The 19,791-nt window shown below is 39.8% G+C and overlaps 1 protein-coding gene and 2 long non-coding RNA genes across 3 annotated transcripts in view; 1 reads left to right on the top strand and 2 right to left on the bottom strand.

Moving 5' to 3' along the window:
- Window positions 1-846: 846 nt before the first annotated feature.
- LOC119023874 lies at window positions 847-2,168 on the bottom strand. Its single transcript, XR_005076355.1, has 3 exons — window positions 1,854-2,168; window positions 1,538-1,637; window positions 847-1,152 (listed from the first exon to the last, which is right to left on the bottom strand). It is a non-coding gene; the product is annotated as an uncharacterized LOC119023874 (long non-coding RNA).
- Window positions 2,165-2,819, top strand: LOC119023876. Its single transcript, XR_005076357.1, has 2 exons — window positions 2,165-2,277; window positions 2,461-2,819. It is a non-coding gene; the product is annotated as an uncharacterized LOC119023876 (long non-coding RNA).
- Window positions 2,820-5,447: 2,628 nt separating this feature from the next.
- LOC119023866 (probable polypeptide N-acetylgalactosaminyltransferase 8) overlaps window positions 5,448-19,791 on the bottom strand; it is a 30,518-nt gene continuing 16,174 nt past the window's right edge. The window contains exons 2-12 of the mRNA XM_037106112.1: window positions 18,749-19,041; window positions 14,519-14,861; window positions 14,113-14,279; window positions 12,260-12,446; window positions 10,651-10,848; window positions 10,366-10,480; window positions 8,870-9,055; window positions 8,608-8,745; window positions 8,353-8,445; window positions 8,046-8,216; window positions 5,448-7,912 (exon numbers count right to left, since the gene is read on the bottom strand). Of these exons, the coding sequence (XP_036962007.1) occupies window positions 7,793-7,912; window positions 8,046-8,216; window positions 8,353-8,445; window positions 8,608-8,745; window positions 8,870-9,055; window positions 10,366-10,480; window positions 10,651-10,848; window positions 12,260-12,446; window positions 14,113-14,279; window positions 14,519-14,861; window positions 18,749-18,926 (1,896 nt within the window). The 5' untranslated portion in view covers window positions 18,927-19,041 and the 3' untranslated portion in view covers window positions 5,448-7,792. The remainder of the gene's footprint in view (window positions 7,913-8,045; window positions 8,217-8,352; window positions 8,446-8,607; window positions 8,746-8,869; window positions 9,056-10,365; window positions 10,481-10,650; window positions 10,849-12,259; window positions 12,447-14,112; window positions 14,280-14,518; window positions 14,862-18,748; window positions 19,042-19,791) is intronic.

Below are 19,791 nucleotides of genomic sequence, written 5' to 3'. Positions count from 1 at the left end.
ATTTACTCATTACTTTAATTCAGTTATAAAAAAAACAATTATAGTAGGTAGAGAAGGAAGACAACTGGATGAAATGTAATTGTAGAAATAGAAATATCATAGTTAAGGTGTCCTGTAACAATGTCCTTTGGGAGGTGTACATAGGTGTGTCAGGGCAAGGTGGTGCTCCCATTGGACCACTGCTACGTCGCTCTCTGTTTCGAAATTACTGGTGTTCCTAGCTTACTGTGCTGTAGCTTTGCTGTCGTTAAATGGATAAAGATGCTGTTAAAGTTGTTAATAATCCATGATGACAATCTACATAGGCTGGAAAAGACCAAGGAGAGGCCCTGCGGTTTGGGTGTAGACTCTCTCCCTATTCTGATGGTGTGTTGGAATAAGTAGACAACAATTCAATCAGGTCTTGCAGGTTTACTGAGTCTAACAGACAAGTATGCAGTGCCTCATTATGGTGTTCAGCCTAAACCTGTTCAAGTACATACATGAATGATCGCCGCATCAAAGAGTCTCCACATCTTCATCTCCATGCAGTATGTTCAGGTGGCAGACTGGTATAGGGCCAAGTACAACACATGGGGGAATTTAGATGGTAAAAAATTCAAAGGCGTCATGTGCGTTTTGTAACATGACATGGGAACATGAGAAAACCCTGCCTGAATAAACTCAGTCCACTTCATACAGTTTAAAGGTGTATTTACTCAATACTTTAATAGAGTTATGAAAGGAAAATTGTAGTAGGTAGAGAAGGAAGACAACTGGATAAAATGGAATTGTAGAACTAGAAATGTCACAGTTATGGTTAAGGTGTCCTGCAACAGTGTCCTTTGGGAGGTGTACATAGGTATGTCGGGGCAGGGTGGTGCTCCCATTGGGCCATCCCCCCTGCTAAAAATTAACAAATCACCTACTGACTCTACCTAACTAAAGTAATAAACATAATACAAATCATGTGCTATGTCAGTCTTTTGTTGTGTTACTTTTCCATTTAATCCAGCACTACATGTAGGTAACCCCAGTAAATCATGTGATTTCAGTGAATTGGCATTGACATTTTGTTGAACAGGAAATAAACACATTGGAGCAGAGGTTTCCCTGATTGCCTGAAGTTCCCCTCAGTTGACTTCACCACCAGTCTGTCAATGGTTTTATATGCTGCCAAATAAAGAGAATATTAGTATGTGTGTCATCAACATATCAGACAAAGCTCCTTGATGTGCTGTCGTAATATTAAATAAATAGTTCCATTTATTTTTTTTTGGCCTGCTGTGTATTTCATTTCAACAGATGTGCAACATTTGAGTTACAAAATATAATGTAATATTCATATTTGATTTGTTTGTGAGCTGCTGTAAGACTTAGACTCTATTATGCAAAGCTTTGCAAATGTATGGGCAAGACCAACTGGGAGGAACGCCCAGGGCAGACCCAGAACTTGCTGGAGGTACAATACATCCCATCTGGCCCGGTGATGCCTGGGGGTCCCCCAGTAGGAGCTGGAAAGTGTTGCTGGGAAAAAGGATGTCTGAAATACCCTAACCTGCTGCCTCCACAACCCGACTCCAGGTAAGCAGGATGGATGTTGAGGAAACAGGTGGAACAGTGCAATAAGATTGACTGGATGCAACATTTTGATTTCCCTTCGGAATCAGAAAAATGTCATCTTATTTCCTTAAAACCTGATTTAAAAAAAAAACAAAAAACTGTGGTGCTGGGTAAAACAAAGAAAACAGATCATTTGCAAGTCATTTTCAATCTATATCCAATTTAAAAAAAAGTACAAAAACAAGATTTTCAATGTTCAAACCATTAAACCTTATGTTTGTGTAAGTATACATTCATTATGAATTTAATACCTGAAATATGCAAAGTGAGAAGAACCAACTCTTTTTGAATCAGGGCTGCAGAATCAAGAGAATGTTTCATCTCAAGGAAAAAAGGGATCTTGCCTCTGGCTCATTTTGCTCTCTCCCTGTCATTCTTGATCTCTAAAATTTGTCCAGACAATGAGCTCAAAACTTTTGAGGAAAAGCAAGATGCCATCCAGAAAATGTTGGAAGGGTATAGAGATGAATGCAGAAAAGCTGCAGAACAGCCACCAGCCAAAAAGGAACCAGACCAGAAAAACAGAATCAAGGAGCTTGGAACACACCAACAGAAGCAGAAGCAGACAGAAGCAATGAACAGACAAAGACAAGAGGGAGAGCAGAGACTTAAAACCCAGACACTAACGATGAGACGAGGAACAGGTGAGGAGAGAGAGAGGAGGGAGGAGGCCAGGTGAGGTAACGAGGGGGGAAGCACAGGGGAGAAGACACTGACAGACAGAGGGAGACACACTGCAACAAGGGGAATACACAGGAGGACTTCAAAATAGACTCTGTGTTTTAGTCAAACTGGAGTCAAATATTATACCTAAGTACTTGTATGTCTCCACAATTTCTACATTTCCTCCATGAACAGTGCATGCAGCAGGATCAGGATGGTTCCTTGGTTTTTGTCACGTTTAAGTCCAGGTAGTTATCATCGCACCATTCCACAAATGAAGGCAGTGCACAGCCGTGATCTGATTGGGCCCCCTGGAGGAGTGACAGTAGGGCCGTGTCATCTGAAAATTGAACAAGATGGCTGTCCACTTGGGAAGACCAGCAGCCGTCAGTATACATAATAAATAACACAACAGAAGAGACACAGCCCTGTGGAGAGCCTGTGTTTGAAGTGATGGAGGTGCGACATATGACCATTTACAAATACTCGCTGAATTCTGACTGTTAAAAAAATGTAAGAGCAACAATAAAATCTGCTCAGGTAGATAAAAGTAAGACGCAAGACGTTCAATTAAAATATGAGGCACATTTTGTGCCGAGGTATGACTTGGAGTTGTGTTGTGGCCGTTGAACCTGAAGTGCTATAAAAATAATGTTAACCCTTTCAATGATCCCTGCCCCTACATCACCTTTGATAGTGAACTATACTGAACAGTTCATCTGTGGGAGAGTGTGCAGAAGTGTACTTTGAGAGATGTGCCCAGATCAGTTGGACTGACCTCTGTTGAAATGAAAGGGGCTCTGTGGAACTTCTTTGTTGCCAACAACAAGACTAATGTTTCACATATTATTAAAAGCTGAGGAAAAATCATCAAATAAAAGCCTTGCATGTGCACTGGATTGCACCTTCATCACAAGAGACGTTAGAGCGACTGGCCTGAATTCATTGAGCTCTCTTGGATTGCTATCTTAAGGAACGGGCATTATGGTGGATGTCTTCCACATAGTCGGTTTCTGGTCATTCTCAACACACATCTGGAACAATAGTGTTAACACTTCACTAAGCTGGTCAGCACAGTGTTGCAAAGTGTGACCATAGATGGAGTCAGGGCCAGCAGCCTTATGTATATTTAACCTCTTCAGTAGATTTTTGAAAGTTTACTGCGATATCACAGTATCATTCTGTTTGGGACAGAGATTCCCGCAACATGGAAATATTATTCATAAAATCAGACCTTTCAGTTATTTCTTTGTTATCACTGTGTAAATTAATTGATTATGTTTAATATCCTTTTTAAAATGTTCAGTCATAACGTTAGCATGGTTGAATGCTTTAGGCTTTTCCACAGGATGTTAAACAGTGAGTATATCCAGTGGAGATGGAATTAATTAGCAGTAAATGTCGTGACATTTTTTAAAACACAAGGGTTTAAAATCCATAGTTGAGTCCTTTGTGGTACATCTGTTTTATAAAACAATGAAATGTTTTATAAACCATTTGCTAGACATTTTTCTTAAATGCAGATTTGTTAGCCAGACATTTTGACTTGTCATAGCGGGAAAGGTTCATGTTACATGTCACAGTATCTGCGATGTAAAAAGTCTGTTACCTCTGCAGCTGTAAAGGGTAGAGTTAAGGGGACAGTTTTAAACACAATGAGCATATGGATGGATGGCAGATAAGAAGTGGAGACATTTTAGAAGTTTTTCTATTTTAATACTTTTAGCTTGCTGCATAACAACTTGTTACCACTGAATCGTCTACAAATTCTAATGAATATGAATATGGTATACTATAGGACAATGTCTTAAAATTTAAAAAGCTATCCTGGACAAAAGAGACAGTTGTCGAATAGAGTAAAACATGGCCATGGACAGGATGGCTGTAATGGAAAATGCACTCCCTAGCAAAGAGTGACACTCCTCAGCATAACCTTTTCACAGATTTCTTACTGACTTGATGAGCACGTTTAACCTGTTGAGGTGTGACCCGACAAGCTGAGTATTTCGGCTTGCATGATCATTCAGGAGCAATGAAGAAAACTCAGAGACACCGATGACTTAGTAGTTTACACAAACAAAATCAGGGAGGAACAAAACACACAATCAACAGCACAGTCATATGCACATTGCATTGTCAAGTTAACCCTCCCGAAACATACCCGAAAAGATTTTATCCAAAGCTCTGAAAGCACCCCTCCCATACACAGTTATGTGTTAATCAACAAGTGGAAAGTTACTGCAGAGCTTCTCAGCTCTGACCTGGTGAGGAATAGAAAGACAGTGCGTCAAAGACAGTAAGTTCGCAATTGCAGATTGATTGAAGGCCTGGGCAGTCAAGACAAGATTATGTTTTGTTGCACTGACAGAAGTCTAAATGGTTATGTTCTATAAGGGAGCATAAAGTGGATACACAAAAGACCACCAAAAACAAATGTCACATCAGTAATATTAGTAAATAGTATTAGTATTTAACGTTAAATGGTTGTATAATCAAATTAAGAGAAACCCACCTCTCTCATAAAGAACACGAGAAAATAAAAAATTTAGGATTTAAAAACATGTTTTATTCCTCTTATAGAAATGGGCATGCAAGAGGGGTCACAATATTGATTTCAAATAAAGTGACTTTCCAGCTCTGTGGGCAGATCGTTGATACAGCGGGGCATTACATCCTGGTTAAATGATTCCCTAAGAATGTCGAATTTCACAAGAAACCTAAATATCCCTGACGTCCCACCTTCAAACACAGCCTCATTTGGCCATCCATGATAAAGCTCCCACTCCCACCTCCCACTTTTCTATAGGAATACATACTTCCTACGGGCAATGCACTAGTTTGGTTCAAACAATGCAAAAAATTGAACTGGAAAAAAAAGGCACAAATACTAAGATGGGGGGCACATGTCAGTGATTTCAAACCTGCACAGATGGACGAACCTGCTCCAACAGAAAACTGACAGCTTGTTAGATCTTGTTAAATCTAAATGGGAAAAGGAAGCCAATATAGCTCTCACAGAGGAGGACTGGCTTAACATGTGTAATTCACATGCAACTACTTAAAGTTCAGGTCAATGGAGAGAATTTGTGTAGAAGAACACTATTAGGTTTTTCATCACCCCAAAGATAAAATGGTTTCAGAGTGGCAAACAAGGACATTTTTTTTTCTTAATTTTCATTTGACCTTTATTGATGTGTGATGAACCTCAGAGAGCTCCATGATACACAGTGCAGAGAGCATGTAAGCTTTGAGACAAGGCTTGCATATATACATCACCGTAGTCCAGAACAGATAAAAGTGGCAGCAACCAGTCTCTTTTTTGACTTAAAGGAAAGGCAGGATTTGATACTAAAATAAAAACCCAGTTTTAGTTTCAATCTTTTTACCAGCTGCTGAATATGATTTGCGAAAGAGAGGGAGTCATCAATTAATATACCAAGATATCAGTGATTGGAAACACACTCAATCTTCAAACCGTGAGAAGAGAGGATTGAGGGATGGTTTTTTGGTTTTGTTTTTGTATTAGAGAGAGTATTAGAGAGCATGACTTTAGTTCTGTCAGCATTTAAAACAAGTTTTAAATCATACAAATGTTCTTGAACTGTGTTAAAAGCAAGTTGTAACTGGGAGAGGGCCCCTTCTGGGGTGGGTGCTAAACTATAGAATACAATGTCATCAGCATAAAAGTGAGATTTCACATTTGACACATTTAGATCAATGTCATTGATGTACAAAATGAATAGGAACAGCCCCAGGACTGACCCCTGGGGTACACCTTTACTTACAATGAGCGAGTTAGAGGTGCAGCCCTATGCCTGTAGACACTGTGTCCTCTCGGTAAGATAATTAACAAACCAACCAACAGTTTTTTGAGACAGTCCGGCTTTAGATAGTCTGTGCTTAAGCACAAAGTGCAGCTGCTGCTGTTGTACTATGTATTTTTCTAAAACCAGATTAAAAGTCACATAAAACAGCGACATGGTCACTGCTGGAGGAGGTGTGGGAAAAGCTTGGCTGATCACTTCCACATATTTTGGGACTGTGCTGTAATTCGGCTTTGCTGGCTGGGAATAGTAGCAGTGTTAAAATCAATATTTGGCTTAGAGATCAATCAAGACTTAAGTACAATATATTTAGGTAAGATTCTATCAAAACTTAACCAACATTACAAATACCTTCTTCAGATACTGCTGGCAGCCAGTAAGAAAGCGGATTGGGATAGTTAACAAAATATATGGCAACTACCCTCCCCTTTATTTTTTCAATTGAGTCTTTTACATAAGCAGAACACTGTGTAAGCCATTGATACTAGGACACTGACCAACCATCCATCAATAACTCTTTAAAAAGTACAGATTCTCAAACTTGAGAAAAAGACAATGCATGACCTTTTTTTTTATAGATACATTAATACAATTTTTGTACAATTGGGTGTGTTTTTTGTATCTGTCCAAAAATTGCACAGGACTGTCCAATCAGTGATCAGATGTCTTGCTGTAATTTGTATAACAAAACTAAAGACAAAGAACACATTTATTTTCAAGTTCACATGGACAGTTCTATTGAACAAATAAGTTAATGAGCCTTTGAACAAGTTGACTCTTCCAAAGCCTGGATAATCCTGTTTAAACAGCCATATTTAAAAAGTGTAATCCTATGTAAACAATAAACAATACAAATAATAATATCATGATTAAATAGTACAGTAGCTTTAAACCGTCAGGAACACCATCACCCACTAAAGAATGGTTGTAGAAGGCCATATTCCTGCTGAATGTCAGAAATGCACATCCAGTCCACATCTTTCTCAATCTGTGGCCTTCACTTCATTTAGACCTATGTTTCCTTCACCCTATGATTTGCTTTACTGTCCGTCTCTGCTTGAAGGTTACTTCTGTAACAGATGATGAGGCTTACTAATGTACAAGCAGATAACATCAACAAATTTACCTAATAGCAACAAAGTATTGCATTGTATTATTTCCAAAAGTAGCAACATTTGCATAGTTGGGCAACTGTTACAGAACTAATTAATTTGCTCCAAAACAGTCATAGCAACACATCTTACTGACAGCGTTGGATGTTTTAAGACCACTGCTGCAATGGTGAAAATTCAGTGTAGCCAAAATTATTATTATTATTTAAAGGGGCAATATGTAAGAATTTTAGTTGAAAACGCTAAAAAAAAATAATCAGTGATCAACAGAATGTGAGGGAACAGCCATTATGCTAACCAGCTAGCCCTTCCTGCTCTGAACCTCCAGGCAGATCAATAAATGGTACAAATAAGAATTACTAGCAGCTTTATTGTCTATCCATAACATGTTGTATCCATAATTATGATTTTAGGGAAAATCAGTAAATTTAAAATCACTTTTTTTTTAAAATCAGTCTCTCACTTTTTCCATCCTAAATAAAGTGGACTTAAATAATTATAGGAGTCTCAGCCTTTCACACATTCAGGTGTTACTATCTACTGACCTACGAGCAGAAAAGTGCACTTCTTGTTGGCTCCACACACAATACCTTAAAAAGTTTTGATAAAGTTTTGGATTTCCCATCTTTGGCCAGAGCATTCCTGTACTATAAGTTTGTTGTCTTTTATCTCCAGGCATCTTTGTGTTTCTCTGTTCTTCAGTTCTTTGCCCTGGAAAGAGAGAGAAAAGTTGTCAAGAGTGCTGGTTCATTCTGTCATCATACAATATTCAGACAGGCTATGTTTTCAGCTTTACGAGTCACCCTAAACTCATCCATCCTCTAAGTTCAGTGTGTTGTTGTACCTGAGTGAAGTCCCAGTAAATCCCCATTCCTTTCTCCATAGCCTCTCTGCAGTTGAAAAGACCAGGCTTGGTTTCATTTTTGCCGACAACAGTTATGCAGCGGTTGTCACTGTATTTGTGGGACTTGATGCCGCCGATGTAGAGCTCACCAGTCGTGTGGTAATAAGTGTACTAAAATATAAAAGAAAACATTTACCAACAATCTTTGGCACAACAGGGAAAAGCTATCAATTAACTTTCCAGAGACGATATTGCACAGTATACCACTATACTACATTAAACTTGTCAACCACATTTATTCACTTACCTGAGGTCCATAGAAGTAGCAATGGAAGGCGATGGGTGTGTGACCTGGTTGTGGGCCTTGGTCTAGACACATCCCAGCATCAAGACTCTTCATCTGTAAAGTGGGAAGTTAATTAGTTTGTCAAATCCATTTAAACATCCTCAACCACTGTGGCAGGTAGAAGTGAATCATCACAATGCACAGTTCAGTGTGGCAATATGTAGCACACACCGTGCTGTACCACACTTACAAAGCACTAGAGAAAACTAAACTTACTCCTCCATAGCCAAGTAGGTCGTCCCAGGGATCTAAGTTGGGATACACATTTTCCAGGTACCATTTGAAAGGTTTACAGTTCAAACTTTCTCTGAGTTTTTTTCTCTCAGAGACATCCCCAATGTCAATTCCATGATTCTGCAGAGGCAAAGAACATGGCATGAAGCTTAAATAACGTTAAGAGCTAAGAGACTGTTAAAATGCACTCATAGCTAAACAACTCTGAATTGATTTTTGTTCTGCTTGATTACATTTTAAGCACCTCAAATGGCAAGTTCCAGGCTAGGTTGACGTTGTGTTTGTATTCATCCATCCAGACTTCTGCTACCCTCAGGGCGTTTCTCCTCATGGCAGCGTCCAGGTCAGGTGTGTAGGGCTTGTGAAACCTTGCGATGTGGGCAATCTTGGAGCACGGAACTACTTCAACACTGCCTCCACATGTCCACACCTATTTGAGCAGAAAACCCTGCATTTTTAACTGTATACTACACAAAGGCACTTCAATGGCAATAGTGCAATAGTTAAGTATGAGAAAAGCAGAAATTAACAGTATCTCAGAGCTTCTTCTGTGTCGACTATCTGGGGGCAGTCCTGCTTAATCATATACACGTTTGAAGGACACATAAATCAATTGTTACTGGCTAAACTAGCTGCTAAGAATAAATTATGCAAATGTGTTACTCTGTGACGTACTGTGATATCATAAAGTCACAGAATTAAAGGCAGGACTACTGACGAGGCATTTCAGGAGCCCCATCTCCTCATAGAAGTATCCTGCTTCTGCCCCATAAATTAATTCTGTTTAATAAACCTTCATCATTTTGAAAATATCAAATTTGGGATACTACCAACAAACACAGGAATCTGTTGCTCCTAGACAACTTTGGATTTTTTATTTTTTTTTACACTTTGGATAAGACATAAGTAAAATACAATTACACAACAAATAATTGCCACCCGAACTGTGGCACCACCTGCTGGTAATTTTTGGTATGTGAGTTACAGGGGCTAGTCTATACCACCTCTATGAATTTCGTCAACATTAATAGCTATGATGTGGGCACAGTGCCAAATATTTAATTAGACTGCCACCAGAGTGCCACCTAGTGGCGGATTGGTAACAGTTTTGTCAGCTGTCCTCAGGAGGGCATTGGCAAAAATTATACAGAGTTTTTTCTTAATCCAAACAACTAATATTGACATATAAAATACTTAAATCTAAAGAGTGCCACCTAGTGGTCATCAGGCAACATTTTGCACATAGCCTCAGGGGCTCATGGGGAAGTAGTCACCAGAGTTTCATGTCATTGAGACAGACTGATGTGGAGATATGCAACACTACCAAAACAACAGGGACCTCACAGGTCGAGACCTGCTCAGGCTCTAATAATGAAAATGGCCAGCTTCCTGTTGGAGTGACAGTTTGGAATGTTGGAAGTTTTTTGTGTGTGTGGTGATGGTACATATGTATACCAAATTTTGTTTATGTACGTGCATGTAAGAGGTGGGGCTTGGATTGTTAATATTCCAGGGGGTGCTAGAGAGTCCCCTGGTAATCCCTTTTAGCGCCTTTTGTCAGCAATCGTTATCACCTAGTGGTGGAAATTGAAGACAATAATAGATTATGAAATTTTTCGGCAGGTGTGACGTATAATCCAAGTGTGGTGAGCTTTGGGGTATGTTCAGGCAGTTAAACAATGCAATCATTTAGGACAAAAAAATTGTCACTACAAAAACAAGGCACCCTAATTAACTCACACGAATTCCCAGCTCAACATTTTCTCCGCCGTACACTTTCATTCCTTCATCAAGAAGTCCAATTTCTCCGAGAAACTTCCTTTCAGCTACCATAATTCCCATGACGGATGGACTCCTGAGGTGAAGGAAGAGAACTGATAGTGTTTCATTGAAAACACACTGTGCTTCAGCATAGCTGTAAGAGTGAAGCTGTTAAATGATTAGAAATACCTCATCCAAGATGCAATTACTAAAACCAGGCCAATATCAACAGGCCAGATTACAAGACAGAATAATTTCACTTACTTTCCAGGCAGTGAGGTGTCCTGGAGTTTGTAATACTCTGGTGAAAAATCCTCATACAAACACCATAAATTCCAGTCAAAGCCTTGTGCTTTTGCAAGGTATGGAATAACCATGAGGGTATCAAAGCTGACTACGTCAAACACAGGAGAAACCACCGTGGTTCGGTCAGCTTTGATCTGTGTCAGCAAAGGTTCAGCCCTGCATGATGGGAAGAGCAGAGAGACTGTTCACACATCAGTGCAATAAACTTCCTAAATTTTTGTTATAAGTCATTCATGAAGTGTCATTGTCCTGAGAGATAACTGTACAACCCTGATTCCAAAGTAGTTGTGATGCTGTGGTTCTTCTCACTTTGTGTGATGCATTCATCAAATTCACAGACTGTTTTTATGAAAACAGTGCACAGTGCGAGTTTATCAGATTGAACATACAGCAGATATTTCGTCTGTGTTGTGGATTAATTTGAATGAATGTTGAAAATAATTGACAAAAAACTGTAATAATTTTGGTGCTGGTGGTGAGTGTGAACCTTTTAAAGGAGACATATTATCTTTTTTCATAATTTTGCTTTCCTTGTGTGCGTTATACAGTATATGTTATTGTGCATGAAGTTTTGTGCGTGGACGGGGCGGGCTCTCACTGCCTGTCTGTCACTCTCACACCCGCAGGTACAGGCAGAGACATGGAGACCTGCACCAAGTAGCAGTGGTGGAGACGTTCCAAAGTGTGTCTATACTTCATGAGAATCAATGAAGACAATGCTCAGTGCCACAGGTGCAACAAGTCTTTTGCATGTAAGGGTGGGAACATGAGCAATCTTTTAAAACAGCTAGTGAAATACATCACATACAGATAAGAAATGCAGTCTCTGTATGTTATGCTAGCAGGAGCCCATACAGAGTTAATTAAATTAAACAAACAGGGGTTGATAGCCCCAAGCGACCATTAATGAAGTGAGCATTTAGCTACGAGGTCATGAATTCTGTCTGATAGGTGAAAGCATCATCCAAACCAGGGTTTGAGTTATAATATGAGCTTTTTTGGGGTCTCTATGATAAGTAACCCTAACCAATGTGAGGACGGAGATAGATAAATAAGATAATAGCGCATATAATGAGATTAAATGTGTCATGCCCCACTAACCCACAAGTCGGCTTAAATAGTTAAGAATGTCTGTAGTCACAATGTTTATACAGTTTCTCCTAACGCAACCAATTTCCAAATTGAGTGTGTTTTTTTTTTTTTTTTTTTAAGGGAATCAGGTAATGAAGTAACAGGCTTTTACAATGATGCAGTGAAGAAATTGTCATTTTTTACATGGAATGAAACATTCTAATGTATTGTACATAATTCCGAATTTACATGAAAAGAGCCAATGAGTTAAAATTTGAAGCAGCCATTTCAAAAGTTAGACTCTGTAATAGTTACTTATTGAAGATAGTGCTGGCTCAGTATTCAAGAATGTTTATATAGAGTGCAAGAAAAATTAATCAATTGAATGACAAATATTGTGAAAGACTACTTATAGCTGCTGTAATTTCAAAGACTAAACACAAAAATGTGTCCAAGCACGAGTGTATAAAAGGATTTATTTCTGACACATTCTTACCACATCTCATGGACTTCGATGTGTGCGTCCAGGATGGCCACCACGTCCGCAGTAGCAACCCTCCATCCAGAGACCCTGGCAGTAGAGAGGCCTTTCTGCTCATCGTGCCTCACTCTTACAATGCGCAGATCTGGATTCTGCTCCTCAAGCATCTTCACGTAAATGTCAAGGTCCCCCTTCAGGTCCTCTGAATTGAAAAGAGAATCTGGTAACTCAGAATGCCAAGCACACATTAAGCATGTTGACATGCTTAGTGGGCTAAACATACTGCCAGCACCTGCTTAGCATGTTTAGCTCAGCATGAAGACCAGAAACAAGGGGAAACAGCCAGCCTGGCACAAAATCCTCCTCCTGGCACCTCTAAGGCAAACTGAAAGACACTTTAAATCTTGGCAAGCAGGCAACAACTGCATATTTCAGAGAGTCGCATTAACTGTCAAAGAAATAGGCCAGCACACAAACTACTTTAAACCAATAACGAGATTGTCATTACGCTCTGGTTTCTGTACAGACTAAACAAACTAGGAATACACCATGAATTGGTAAGATTCAGAGGTGCTTATAAGTAGATTCTGTTTTTGGACAGCCTGGCTGGCTGCTTCCTTGTTGACCGTCTTTAAGCTCTATTAAGCTGACCTGCTGCTGGCTACAGCTTCATCTTTACCATATAAATGTGAGAATGCTATCAACCTTTGTCATCCTAACTCTTGGCAAGAAAGTCAGGAAACATATTCACCAAAATTCAAACAACTGCTTTAACTCTCTGGGGTCCAGGGTACAATCGGCCATTTTGACTACTTTCGATTTTAGCTTTTATATTTTACTTTAAAAACGGTCAACGTTGCCTTGTTTGTTGCCCTTTTTTTTCAGCACAACCTCATTTCTGATTGTACAGTTACTTTTTCATTTTGACATACTGACACGGGACCTAAATTCACACAAAAACATCAAATCTGAGTAGGTAAAAGTTAGATTTTTTACTGTGAAAACCACAAACATAGAATGCAAATATTAAATGTTGTTTGCTAAATTTGTACATACATTTTTTTAAATTTACAAAGTTATATACAACTATTTACATAAAAATGCAGACAATGCCTCATCTCCCTCAGCTCCTTCCAGCTCAAGGAGGACTTGCACTGCCTGCTCTACACTCAGTAGTTGCCTTATTGTTTTGTAACACATAACAATAAAATGACTACACTACTAATGCTGTCTTTTGCTGCCATTTCTCCCACAACTTTCTCCTCTCAGCAACCAAATGTCATACATGCCATATAATTTTTTGATTGGTTGATGTGGTGCATTTTTCCACCAATAGGAAAGAGGGTGTCTCATGTTTTTTTTTTTTTGCTTGTGAGCACTTTCCTTTTTATTGTTTCTTTTAATGTGATGACTATATTCAGGAAAAATCATGGTGTTAATTATTCATCATAAGTCTGGTTTTACTTGGCCTATCAACGCAATTTAAAAACTGGCACATAGTTGTAAGTGCTCACTTCTGACACATTGAAAAGGAAACTCAAGGAGGCTGTCTTGCTGCTACGTCATCTTAAATTTGGATGTGCCTGCACATCTGTTGACTCCACAGGGTTAAAGGGGAAATATTTCAGAATTTTAGATGTAAACTTTCAAGAAGCTGATAAAATTATCAACAGAATTGAAAGATATATCATTTGACGCTATGATATTTACGTATAGTGTTGCAGAGACATCTACTGCAGTGAGCATGCTAACCCAATAGCCCCAGCCCGTCACACAGTTTTCCAGCTTGTCCTGCCTCTCAGCATTTTTTAACAGTCTTGGTTTTGCACAATACCACGCCTTGGTAACCAACCAACCAACCAACCAACCATTAGAGCTATTGTCATCCACCATTATTATCTCCTTCAGCAGGTTTTTAGGGGTGCGGTCGATGATGCTGCGCATGGCTCTTTTGATGACAGACAGGGCCTCGTTCAGGTAGATCAGCACCACTCCAATACTTGGCAGGTCCTTTGGGTAACTTTTTTCCAAACACCTGTTCATTCAGAAACAAAAGTACTTATTGTGGAAAAATAACCACCAGCCTTTAGTCTTTAACACCAGTCTGATGTGTCATGGCTTTACTGACAAACTATATGAACCAGAAAGATGGATATACTTGGCAAAAAATAAACTGGGTGGAGTCCATAGGGGACTGTTTTTTTATTTTAACATTGCTCCGTAAGAAGTAGAATAACAAATATGACATCACATCCTAGACCATGAAAATCGTACCTTGGATCTCTGGTATCTGGAAGAGCTCGATCGAGAGGAAGGCGATCGCTCAGAAAAACATTGTATCCATACTTCTGAAACAAACCCTCTGCCTCTCTTTGTTCTTCCTCAGACAGATCCTCCCCCCAGTCCTTGAACAGGGGAGACAAGGGGAACGGTTTATTGGACTTTTCCTCTTTGGGCGCCTCCTTTTGCTCCTGGACCTCTGCTTCGGGTTTTTCTTTCTGCTCTGGTTCCTTTTTGGCTGGTGGCTGTTCTGCAGCTTTTCTGCGTTCCTCTCTTTCCTCTTCCAACGTTTTCTGGATGGCATCTTGCTTTTTCTCAAAAGTTGTGAGTACATTGTCTGGACAAATGTGAGAGATCAAGAATGACAGGGAGAGAGCAAAATAAGTCAGAGGCAAGATCCCTTTTTGCACAAAAATTAGACTACATGAGCCAGCTCGTCGTGCCTGTACATCTCCCAAGGGTGGCGCCCGGGAGGGGTCCTAATAAGTATAATAAGAATTACTTCAACTGGCTCCTTTAGAATCGAAGGAGCAGCGTCTCTACTTCGAGCTCCCTGCGGGTGATCGAACTCCTCACCCTATTGAAAAGCCCAGCCGACGTATGGAGGAAACTCCATTTTTATATCCGTGATCATGCACTTTCAGTCTTTACCCACAGCTCCTGGCCATAGGCAAGGGTTGGATTGTAGATAGACTGGTAAATTGAGATTCTGGCTCAGCTCTCTCCTCACCATGCTGGTCCGGAACAGCCCCCGTACAGCGGATGCTCCACCAAACCTCCAGTCCATCTGCCACTCCATTTTCCCATCACATGTGAACAAAATGTGATCCTTGAACACCATAACTTGGGGCAGGAGCTTTCCCCCCATCATTTTCTGGCAGAGGTAAGAGATGCTAACCCTCTTGCTGACTGCTTCTCACTGCAAACTGCCCCAGTGCCTGCTGGAGGTCAGAGGCAGAAGAAGCCAGCAACACAACTTCATCTGCAAAGAGCAGTGACACAATTTAGGGTTCCCGAGCCAGAAACTTTCCTTCCCATGGCTGCGCCTCGAGATCCTGTCCATGAAAATTACAAACAGGATCTGAGACAAGGGACAACCCTTGCGAAGTCCAAAACCCACTGGGAACAGGCGTGACTTAGTTCCAGGTATATGCTCTCACTTTGGTCCTACATGGACTGGATGGCCCTGAGCAAAGAGCCTGGTTCCTCATCCTCCCCAGTACCCCCGCAGTACTCCCCGGGGGACGTGGTCACAAACTGCAGTACACCTCCCATGCCCCTCCCATTAAGACCCCAACGGGTAAAAAGAAATCTGCAATTCTTCCTCCTGTATCCGGGGTCCAACAATTGGATGCAGCTTCCTTTCCAACACCCTGTAGTAACTTTCCCAGGGAGGCTGAGCAGTGTGATATTCTGTGATATTTTGGATTACACATCCCACTCTGCCAACCACACCTCACCACGACACTGAAGACAGCCCAACAACGTTCAGAGCCTTCAGCATCTCAGGGCGAATCTCATCCACCCTTTGCATCTTGCCACTGGGGAGCTTCTTTATTACCCCAGCAGCCTCTGCCAGTGATATGGACAAGTCCTGCTTTCCCTTGAAACACGCTATCTGATAAAAACTAGACTAAATTTAGACACATAACTAACGCAGCTGCCAGGATAATTAGTGTCCCCTGTAACAAAGCACATTTCCTTACTCGTACATTTTGCACATGTGGGTAATTATGTTCTTTTGCATAATAACTTAAATGTACAGTAATAATGGCACTTTACACTTTAGTCACAATAGCACTTTATTCGCCAAAGTTTGGATAGTATAGTTTGCACATTGCATATATCCTCTTGAACACTTCCAATTCACTTAGTATCATCCCCAGTCTTGAAAATGAGAAGTTATCCACAACTTTCGCCTATGTCAAACATGGCCATGTCAAGAAGACATGCAACTAAAAGGTGAGCACACCCTCCAACAGCGCCGCCACCCAATGTGTGTGGACTTCGAATCAATAATCAAAACATAACTGACCACAAATTAGTTTGAGTTTTTCACCTATAGTCCATTTTGTATTTCTGTAGATTGCAGGGAGTTCTTCTGACTTCAGCATACATTATTTAATACCGGCTGGAGCTGGCCACTAAATCATGAAGGAACAACTTCCTCATTCCTATCTCGATCAAACTTACATGTTTGATAAGAGTCCAGCCGTGATCACATAGGCCAAAATACAGTCATAGTCACAGCGCCACATGTTTGACACAGGAAATGCCATTTATGACACTTCCTGCAAATTCCAAAACACGGACAGTCAAGAGATGCGTACACAATAATCAGGCAATGGCACCGGGTACGCAGCATGCCTTGACAGCAGCATGCCCCGACTCGCATGGACTGCGAGGGCGGCTCATCGCTGCTTGCAGCTTTAATTATGCTTATTACTGTAGTTAGGTACAGTATATATTTTAACGGAACTATTTGTATTTCTTTGTTTATTTGGAATTGGTTAGTCGTGTATTTACAGGAGAAGTACAGCTTACATTGTTTATGTTCAAATATATTTTTGGATGTGAGATTCACTTAGATTTGATATTTTTTCAAATCTTTCACAATGTATGATAAACATGTAGGCAGTTGATGATCTTTTCCCCTTCTTGTCTTGGCCCTCTAGTGGCAAGGTGGCCAAAGGCATCTGCCTAGAATGATTGTTTCAAATCCCACCATGCTTGCATGTCAAGGTCAGTGACACATGATTCTGACATTAAAATGTCAGAATTATCATTATAATTAGGATATAGATCACATCAATTATGGGTGGCTGTAGCTCAGTGGGTAGAGCAGGTCGATTAGTGATTGGAAGGTCACTGGTTCAAATCCCGGCTCCGGGCAGGGTTGAGCTGCATGTCGAAGTGTCCTTGAGCGAGATACTGAACCCCAGGGGCCCCGAGGGCCCTGCGATGAGCTGGCGACTTGTCCAGGGAGTACCCTGCCCTTGCCAATCCCTTGCCAATCCCAGCCCTGAGACAAGGCTGGGATTGGCTCCAGCAGCAACACCCCATGGAAAGGGATAAGCGGTTCGGACAATGACATGACATGACATGACATGACATCAATTATAACACAGACAGTTTTCCTACTTGTTGTTGTATTAATATAATTAATATTTTGTATTCAAGCAACAGAATGTACTTCAAAGTTTTGAACAAGTGTTTTTTTGTTTGTTTTTTAAATTTAGTTTTATCAAATATGACTGAAAGTATGTGATGGAAGAGTTTCTCAAATGGAGGACTTTCTGAAGTTGCATACATAGTTTACATACTCTCTCTCTCTCTCTCTCTCTCTCTCTCTCTCTCCCTCTCTCTCTCCCCCTCTCTCTCGCTCTCTATATATATATCATTGCCTCTGATCCTCTCCAGGTGAAAGATATGATCGTTATCAGTCAAGTAAGATATGAAAATATCCATGAGCTATTTTAAAACAATATGTATTCTAGAATATGAAGGCACAGCGGGCTCAGAAAAAGAGTGCAACAGATGTTAGGCTATGTTTTTAATCTGCTGAATCTGCTGAAGAGATAGACAATCCTATTTTATATATTTATGAACAAGTATGAACTTTTTTTATTACATTAACATGAACGATAATTTATCACAATACATCTGCTAAATGTGGAGAGATCATTTTATTTTGCTTTATTTGGATATTTATGAAAAATCATGAACTTTTTTACTTACATTAATATGAATAATATTTACTTCTTCAGTTCTCTGTCATTTTTTCCATAATGGTTTTTAAATTGGTGATATGGAGCCTGCCATGCACAAAGTGAGTTGATTTACTCATTTTAAAAGCCTTATAGAAGTGTCCCAGCTAACAAAGTGCAAGATGATCAAAGTCCAGATGATGTTTTGTGTTTTGGCACAAACAACACCAATAGGTGGCATTCTCTGTATGATATTTAATTCTGGTTGTTGTCACCATCAGTATCCTGACTTCAAAGTCTGAACAAAACAAAAATGACCTCCTATTGTTTAGAGACATAATGCCCTGGAAGAATCATACTTTTTTCCCAACATTGATTAGAAATCAGAGATTTCATAAAGCTGGGATTTCATTTCTCATCTTCCGTTGTAGTTAGGAATGAATTCAACTTTGTGATCACAAAAACAGCAACTTTTACATCCTCTACAGGGGAAAGATGAATGATTGCCTCAACTCACAGATATTGTCGATTCTGGCTTCCAGATCAGAAAAACACCTGCTCAGACAGGGTGTGTCCAGCTCTTTGTTGGCCACCGCTCTGCACTCATATTTACTCCTTAGAGAGATGCTCACAAATATGATCAGTCCAAACCCCACCAATATGAGGAATGGCTGCTTTAACGACACCGCTCTCATGCTGATAATACACCTACTTGATTGAGTTCCTGCAAGAGAATAAAACCTCACAGGCAACACAAACTCCTCCCACTCAACAGACCTGTTCTACCAGTCAACAAGCACAGCAGGAAACCTGTTTGTGTTCATGTGGAAGTTTTGTTCACCTTAACTTGGAGACAAGAGTGAATGAAACATTACAAACACCTGTCAGTGTAGTGTAATCTGTTCATTATCATTAAGTGCAATTATCAATCTGACACATTCAGAACATACTGGACTGTGAGGCATGTATATGATCAGAACTGCATACCTGGTAAGAATGTAAGGAAGGGATTCCAGATCTCTTTGAATTTGGCTGATCTCTTTTCATTGTGTATGTTAACTTTCTCTTGATGTCTTTCCAGCAAAGAGAAAACAAGTACTAAAGGCAATAATTTTATTCTCTTTGCTGTTTAGCATACAGTTCATTGAATACAAATTAAGAATACAAAGTGTAGGGCAGTCGGGTACTAGATTCAAGGTCATCTGAGAAATGCATTTTATAACTTCATTCCAGAACTTTCAGTTCGTGTCTGGTATTTTCTGACAGTGGTCATTTTCTTTTCAGAAAACTTTAATTTTTTAATTTCTCTGTATAATTTGGAATTCACCTGTTCATTTTTCTTTGGCCTGAATTTTTTTGTCTGAAAGGATAAAAACAAATTACAAATTTTATTTACAGTAGCTAGTTGCAAATCATATTTTTAAGTTTAATTACAACATAGGCAGCTAACTTAAAGGCACACTCCTCAATTCTTAACAGTAAGTTATATTTTCTTAAAGAAATGGATATTTATAATTAAAGGTGAACTATGCACTTTTTACGGGCCTATGAACAAACAAA

Source organism: Acanthopagrus latus, chromosome 8 (assembly GCF_904848185.1).
Source record: "Acanthopagrus latus isolate v.2019 chromosome 8, fAcaLat1.1, whole genome shotgun sequence".
In the NCBI taxonomy this organism is placed as follows: Eukaryota; Metazoa; Chordata; class Actinopteri; order Spariformes; family Sparidae; genus Acanthopagrus; species Acanthopagrus latus.
The sequence above is the reverse complement of the archived record's forward strand: the minus strand, read 5'-3'. Positions and strand labels throughout refer to the sequence as shown.